The 8,609-nt window shown below is 43.9% G+C and overlaps 1 protein-coding gene across 1 annotated transcript in view; it reads right to left on the reverse strand.

Annotated features, from left to right (window-relative positions):
* BCR (BCR activator of RhoGEF and GTPase) overlaps positions 1 to 6,976 on the reverse strand; it is a 94,368-nt gene extending 87,392 nt beyond the window's left edge. The window contains exon 1 of the mRNA XM_068238341.1: positions 5,509 to 6,976. Coding sequence (XP_068094442.1) covers positions 5,509 to 6,475 — 967 coding nt within the window. The 5' untranslated portion in view covers positions 6,476 to 6,976. The remainder of the gene's footprint in view (positions 1 to 5,508) is intronic.
* Between the last annotated feature and the right edge of the window lie 1,633 nt (positions 6,977 to 8,609).

The raw sequence follows: 8,609 nt of genomic DNA on the forward strand, positions 1-8,609 counted from the left end.
CATAGGCAGAAGCCTATGACAGCCGATCGCCATAATTGGCTGGCTGTGGGGAGGGAGGGAAGGTATTTAAAGGAACAGTTGTTGTTTTTTAAAAACGCCAACAATAATATTTATAAAAAAAAATAAACATGGGGGAGCGATCAGACCCCACCTACAGAGAGCTCTGTTGGTGGGGAGAAAAGGGGGGGGGGGATCACTTGTGTGGTGTGTTGTGCGGCCCTGCAGCTTGGCCATAAACATAAAGCTGCAGTGGCCAATTTTACTAAAAATGGCCTGGTCACTAGGGGGGTTTAGCCCTGCAGTCCTCAAGAGGTTATACAGTTCCCTGGTATCTAGTGCTCTTCCCCTTCCCATATGGCTTCCCTGGTGATATAGGGCTTACCCACCAATATAGCTTCCCTGGTGGTCAAGAGTGGGCCAAACATAATGCAAAGTGGGGAAACCACCTGAGGGCCACATCTGATGACTCAGAGGGCCAGATTTGGACGTGTGTATGCTGTATATTGATTACAATGGGACTTGTAATTGTCTGTATTTATAAGATGAGCATGCAGGTCCTCTCTGGTATCATTCTATGACCTCTGCACAAAATACAGTGATAAGATCATGGTCCCATGGGAGGGAGAGGACCTGGCAAGCATCGGTTGACACCTCTGACCCACTTTAGTATGGAACACTTGCTAGACTCAAAGAAGGATAATTTTTACTAACAAGTAGCAGAGATTAGTTGTTTAAAATTCTTTAATGAGCTTAGAAAATTATAAATCTTATGAAATTTTAAGGCACTGACATTTTCCAAATTGCTTTACAAATTACTAGTGTTGGTGTTCAAATCTGGGTTTCTTCATTCCAAAATCTGGATTATGCCGTGCACAGCAGTTCAGCACCAAAGCTAGTGGAGAGGGTCATGGGGTTGCAGTCCACCTTAGACTTCACGTGACTCCTATGTTTCCTCCTTCCAAGCCATAAGAAAGGAGGTATTGGAGTCACATGAAGCGCAACATGGACCGCAACCCCCTCCACTAGCTTTGGTTTTGAACTGCAGTGCACAGCTTAACCAGGGTTTCCAAATAAAGAAACTGAGATTCAAACAACAACACTAGTAATTACACTGAATATCCATGTCACTATCTGTCCTTCAAAGAAGTTCGCAATCTAATGCCCCTGCCATAGTCATTGCCTTATATCCCTACCACAGCATATTGCCAATTTGGTGGGGGAAGGTAAAGGGGCACTATAGTTACATTTAGGCTACTAGGATTCCCGTAGTAGTATGTTTCTAATAGGAAAAGCAACACATATTAGGTAGCGTTTTTGTTTACAAAGGTCAGCTAAATAGGATAATTTATAGCACATGTGCAGATCCTGGTGTCAGTAAAGCTGCGTACACACGCAAGAGGTGGCTGATAACAACTGCCAATAATCCGGCATGTGTACAGCAGCCCACGACGAACGACCGCCACCTGGCTAGCGATCTGAAGGCCAATTGCTTTGTCCACACCACTCACCATGCCCATCTCGGGATTTCACGTGTGCGCACTCCGTTGTCCCTCTGCCTCCCCGCATAGCAGCAGAACAGTTTGTCAGCTGTATATCTGACACATGTCTGTATAGTCCGACCAAGCGATGTTGCCTGAGGGCTCTGGTCCCAATCTCCGACAGACAACATCAGTCAGCCCATGTGTATGGGACTTCAGAGGCAATGACATCCTCCTCTGTTCAGTTAGGCTGTGATCACAGCTGATATCTCTCCTACCTGTTCTGTTAATGCAGGCTCACCAGCAGCATGTACTGATATGTGCTGTGGAAGGTCTTAGACAAATAAAAAGGCAGCTGCCTGTTTATTTACCTTCCACATTTCCTTACTTGCTGCTGACTGAGCCTGCATTAAGGGGCCCATACACTCAGCCGATTTTCTGGCCGATCGATCGATCGATTGATCGTTTGCAAATCGACCGATCGATGGCCGATTTCGATCGATTTCGATGGATTTCCGTCGACCAGGCAGGATGGAAAATTTAGGTCGATCTGATGAGATTGCTTATCAGTTTGCATTGGCCTTAATGGAAATCTGATGGCAAAAAAATGCCATCAGATCGAATTTCAATAGATTTCAAACTGAAATCTATTGGAATTCTATCCTGGTAAAAAATGTTCTAAAAACGCATCAGATAGATCATCAGATGCATTTCTTATCTATCTGCTGCCAATCTGACGAGTGTATGGGCACAGGATGAGTTTTGTCCTCACAGCAGGGAGAGGAGAGATATCAGCTGTTCTCACAGGCCAACTGAACAGAGAGGACCTATGTGCTATAAATTATCCTATCCAGCAGGCCTTTGTAAACAAAAACACTACCTAATATGTGTTGCTCTTCTTATTAGAAACAGTCTACTAACTATGGTGATCCCAGTAGCCTTGATTTCCCTCTGGACTATCCAGAACTTCCCTCTACAGAGGTATCTGTTTCTTATTTTTTATTTCAATTGTCTTCAGGTACACTTTAATGTAGCGGAATAGGCTATAAGCAAGCAGCATGCACTGTCTGTGTAAGAGGAAGGCGCATGAGTGTATGGCAGGGCAGGTAAGTACAAGCACAATGGTCTTGGCTGTCGCCCATTGCTGAGTGGTCCACGGCAGAGGACCTTTAAATGACATTATGAGGCAGCTGTGCACGATAGATTTTTGGCCAAGACAATGCTGAATTACTGCCTTGGCTGAAGATCACCTAGTGTTCTAAGCACATTGGGCTTGATTCACAAAGCCGTGCAAACTGTTTAGCGTGCGCAAAAGTCCGTGAACGGCACTTCACGTGCTAACTGTTTAGCACGCCCGTGCTAAACAGTTTGCACGGCTTTGTGAATCAAGCCCAATGTCTTTTCACAATAAATCTATTTCATATGAGTGTTTTTCACAAAGAAATGATGACTGATACTGTAACAAAAGTCAAGCTATCAGGTAAGCAATATCAGGTATGGGGGAGCAACCATGCAAAAAAGATGTGTTGTGCCACAGTCTTAGGTAACAGTACCAGTGATCAGATAATGCAAGTCCAATGAGGTTGGCACCACCTTAAAGGGAAAGTTCAAGCAAAATAAAAAAAATGAGCCCCATGCATGGGGCTGGTAGAAGCCCCAGGTAAGTGAAACTTTTTTTTATTTTGCTAGGACATTCCCTTTAAAGTGAACCAGAGACAAAGCACCCTCATGTATTTTACCATATTTATCAATGGAAACATTCGAGAAAACCCCATACCCTGCTCTCTGTTTCATTCTTCGCTGCTCAGCCTGCATGTTATCAGCCCTGATAAAATCCCTGACTGAGCATTCAGTCTGGCTTTGCTCAGAAACCATTATAGCTGAGTCTGTCTTCTCTGATGTCTTTTCAAGCCCAAGCCTGTCCCCTTCTGGCTCTGCTATGACTCGGCTATAATGATTCCTGAGCAAAGCCAGACTGAATGCTCAGTCGAGGATTTCATCAGGGCTGATAAGAAGCAGGGTGAGCAGTGAAGGATGAAACAGAGAGCAGGGTGGGTGTTTTCTCTAATGTATATATATATAGATAGATAGATAGATAGATAGATAGATAGATAGATAGATAGATAGAGAGAGAGAGAGAGAGAGAGAGAGAGAGATATAGATAGATAGATATATATATATATATATATATATATATATATATATATATATATATATATATATATATGGTAAAATACATGAGGGTGCTTCATCTCTGGTTCACTTTAAGCACAATCAGCTCTTTATTGAAAAAGTCCCTTATATGTCATACTTCTATGGCAATTTTTATCATTTGTATGTCATTTTAATGACTTTTTCAATAAAGAGCTGATTTTACTTAAAGAGGAACTCCGGTGAAAATAATGCAATAAAAAAGTGCTTCATTTTTACAATAATTATGTATAAATGATATAGTCTATTCCTCTCCCTGATTTACATTCCGACATTTATCACATGGCGACATTTTTAGTGCTGGCAGGTGATGTCAGTACAAGGAGATGCTGCTTGCTTTTTTGGCAGTTGGACCCAGCTGTAAACAGCTGTTATTTTGCACAATGCAGCAAGGCTCCCACAGTGTGATGTCAGAATCATGGTCCTGACATCACACTGAGGGAGGGGTTTCACCACAATTTCAGCCATACAGAGCCCCCTGGTGGCCCGTTTGTGAAAAGGAAAATATTTCTCATGGGAAAGGGCATATCAGCTACTGATTGGGATTAAGTTCAATTCTTGGTTACGGTTTCTCTTTAAGGTGGTGCAAGTCTCATTGGACTAGCTATCAGGTTAGAGTAACAGCTCTGGTTAAGACTTTGTGGCTAAAGGGAAATTTTACTTTTTGGGGAATATTGATAAGCTATTTATATCTAAAAGAGAAAATGAAAGGCAATTTTATCTCATTCTGGATAACAAGGTAAGGGTTAAACCTGAAGTCAAGTTCTTGTTATCAGAGTTCCCATTGGGAAGATTTCTCCTCACTTCCTGTTCCTGGGACCTTTGGCAGAAAGGAATTCACTAACAGGATGGACTTTCCAATAGCATCAACTGTTCTTGTGACACCTGTAAATGGTGTGATTACACTGGCATGTCAGAATGGAAGGACATGACGGGACAACAGCACACCAACTTCAAACTGAAATGAAAAGAACTTGACTCTTCACTACTTTTGTGGTGCATGAAGACCATAGGTGGCATTAGGACTCTCCACTTCACGTACAAAATAAAAATTGATAGGCTACAGAACTGGGAGAAAGTCAGATTAGGCACCCTGACGTTTGCTTGGTAAATAATATATTTCTCGGTAAGAGTGGCAAGCTATAAAAATTGTTCAGCACAATAAATTAGCCCCTCCAGAAACAAGGTTACAATTTTATGACCATAAACAGAATGTTATGGCCCATAATACACAAGCATAAAGAGCACATGGGCATGAACGGGGTAACATTGACATTCTTGTCTATATACACCTCGTAGATCCCAAAGTAATGATTCTAAATGCTATTTTTTATATTTTTATTCCCCCTATGTGCACAAATACTGGACAAAAATGTGTAAGGCAAAATGTAATATGTGATGGTGTTGAACACTGTCCTGATTGAGCAACAAATCAGAGGATAGTCGCTACAGCAGCCTAGATGAGCCCAGCTCTGACAGAAAAGGCTACAATTTAAGTAGGAATTTTTAAGCCTCTAAGCTATTGTTTTCTCCACGATGGGACTGCTTTGTGGAAAAAAATGGTACTCATTTTAACATGTACACTTGTAGGCCACAAGTGAGGATCTTGTTAAACACTCATAAAAAATACCCATGAACCACTGCACTTTTGCTTTTGAACAGGTCAATGTTACTATGTGATCTACTGAAATACTATTACTGCATAAAAAAATGCACAAAGATGAGACACATTGGGTCAAGGATTGGTATCATAAAGCATATAGAGTATAAACAATATGTTACAAGAGAACATAAACTTTTAGTTTAAACCCCTTCTTACCTCCATCTACAATGTAGCCTCCATCCCTCGAGGAAGGTTCTACACAGCTTGGCCAGATTTGTCCACTACGCCTAACTCCAACTATTGCAGCCTCAGACACTCTCAGTTGGCACTGGCGGACAGGTGCCTGTGGGGTGGGAGGGCTGGCACTACCAGGCGAAGGAGAAGAGCGACCCCAAAGACCACGAGGGGACACACGACCAGAAGGACCAGAGGATAGCTCCTCTTCACTTGAGGTGAGGTTCTCATTGGAGCTACAGTCTGGTGTATACCCTCCCCCAAGGTCCTCAACACTCTGAGGAGAGATGGAGCGACGTGGCCAAACTTCCCCCCAACGATTGCCAGGACCTGGTAAAGCATTATCTCGAAGAAAGCGACTGTTCAACTCAGCTTCCTCATATTCTCCATCCCAGCCACAACTGCTGTCTGAAGAGCGACCACGGCGACATTCTACAGGTTGAGGAGGCCTTGGGCTCCCTTCAGGGTGAGAAGCTGCCCTTCTGAGTCGGTCTGACCGAGGTTCTGGTCCATCTCTTTCTGTCAAGCTGAGCAGACGACGTGGACCACGATTTATATCCCCTGGGGATAGGTCAGGAGCTCCCACAGGTGGCTCCCTTCGACCTGGACCTCTTCTTTCCTCTGGGCTCCTTTCTTCTCTTCCAGGACCTAAGGCTCTTTCTTCTCGACTGGAACCCAATTGCCTGTCTTCCCCTCCTCCAGGTGGATCCCTCGCCTCAAAACCCCAGCGCTGTCGGTCATAGCCTCTCCTTTCCTTGGCCAGTAGGGTTCGAAGGTAAATCATGCGAAACCGCTCCCTGTTCAGTTCTCGTTCCAATCTACGTACAGTGGCCCTGCACCTCTCCAGTTCCTGTTCCATATCTCTGACAGTGCGCAACTCCATGCGCGGTGGCTCCGCATCTGGAAACTGCGCCCGCCACGCCTCTGCGAACCCAGCCGGCTCCAACATCCTGTCCCTGGCTCCAGTGGGACAACTCACCAAGGAAACTCAGCATGAGGCTTTCATCATCATCATCATTTGTTTCTATTGAAACCAGTGTATACTGCCCAATGTATGAAGCCTCCTATCTAGTTTCTATACTAGTGAAGTAGGACTTCAAGCTTACTTGTAGTTCAAGGAAGGCTACAGAGGCATATTTCAGGCTCTCCAGAAAGAAGCTTTGTCTGTGTCCAGGTACAGCTGGGTGACGGGATGTCACTGTATCCCAGGCTCATCTAATGGAGACACTCTACACGGAGCCATGTTCTTACCGACCCGAATAAGAAAGGCTCTGTCCTGGCAGTTTCCTTCAATCTGTCCCTCCTCGCCTGCTGGTCCCCGTTCAAACAGCCCCGTCTCCGGTACAGCTTCCACACTCCGTTCCAGCCCTGCCGAGCTTTCTCTTGTGCTAACCTCGGCCTCTATTGTGTGTCACTAGCCGTGTGTCTAAGTGCCGGGGGCGGGGCTGGCACTGCTCCTCCCCCCGTGTCATTCCCAGTGTGAGGAATGCTACATGTACATGTCAGCAGGGATGGACTAGGACGGCGTGCTGCCGCTGCTCGCATTGATTTCTCCCAGGGATCCTTCTGTATTCGACCTGACAACAAAATCTTTACGAGCCAGAGAGATGCCTTTTTTGGAGCTATAGCACAATTTGTGTCCTCAGTCCTCACCTACTTCTAACGCACGTCAATCACATTCTATGTTTCATCATCAACATCCAGATTTTACTGATCTCTCCATTCATTCTGAATGGCTTCTAATAGTAGATTTCTATTTCCATTCCAGACTGCTTTGCTGTGTTTAATGTACCTAGGTTATTTGTTTTGAACACTACACATATGGGCTACACATGTTTTTTAATAATTAAATAGCTTTCTGGCTGCCTGATGTTGTTATGTTGCAGCATCACTCATCCCAGTTAATTGAGTTTCTTATTTGTCCTGGTTAAGGCTAGGGGAACACAGGCAATTTTAAGTCAAGCTATTTTATTTCATGAGATTAACACAATGGAAACACAGGGAGAGTAAATGAGATTTCCTGTAATCTAGGTAGCTGATGTCATGTTAGCGTTTCCAGATCATTTTGAAGGAAAGGGGCTGTCATGTGAAGGGAACACTGCCTTCCTCATACACTACCATTGTTTCCTTTGACCAAATTCCTGCTTAAATCATCCATTAAACTGTTTGAGATTATGTTAATGTGAAATGCCAGACAAAACTTTTCACCATACACAGTGATTTTCCAGCAAATTCTGATCTGCTGAAGATCTGTTGCCTGATCAAGACCATACTGTCAACTTTCTAGTGATTTTGGACTGGTGACCATGTCCAAAACCAATGGTGGCTCACCTCAAAGAAGACACAATCTAATAAATTGTAAAGCTTTTATTACTAAATTGTTTACTAATAAAAGTTTAGCAGATTATTAAATTGTATCTTCTTTGAGGTAAACTGCCTCTTATCCTTATGTTGTTTTCAATCATTTTATTTATCCTTGGGTGCCTCTTTATCCTTTTTGCATTGTATACCCTCCCAATGGGAGGAATTGAGTGGGCTTCAGTCTATGGTATAAGGATGCTACTCCCTACCTTTTCTAACGACTGTGACCCAGTGGTTAATCTGGGACATCTGAGTGGAGGCGGAAATATCTCCATACACTGAAATTGGTTGGTTGCTCGATCGGGTGTGCAACGGTGACGGCATGCAATTTCCCGACGATCGACGAGCGCAACTAAACCCTCTACGCTGTCCCCCCTAATGTAAATGTGCCCCGTGTAAAGTGTATACATTACCTGTCCGCGGCCTGTGCTTGTCCCTCAATGTCTCTGCATACATGCACATCCCACGTGGTTTCCTAGTAAGGGCTGATTTCACAAGCGCGCCCTTACCAGGAAACCATGTCACAAGCGCGCCCTTGCCAGGAAAGCGTTCCAACCACTCTGTCTATATGCCTATATGTATGAGGAACCTCCCAAGCAGAAACCAGACAGCAATAAAAGGCAAAATCAAAGAAAAAACTGCCAACATTTCCACACTTTTTAGAAACCGAAAATAAAACTTCTGGCGAGAGTTCCATTTTAATCTAAGGTCTGGGGAGATGA

The sequence above is a fragment of the Hyperolius riggenbachi genome, chromosome 1 (genome assembly GCF_040937935.1).
Source record: "Hyperolius riggenbachi isolate aHypRig1 chromosome 1, aHypRig1.pri, whole genome shotgun sequence".
In the NCBI taxonomy this organism is placed as follows: domain Eukaryota; kingdom Metazoa; phylum Chordata; class Amphibia; order Anura; family Hyperoliidae; genus Hyperolius; species Hyperolius riggenbachi.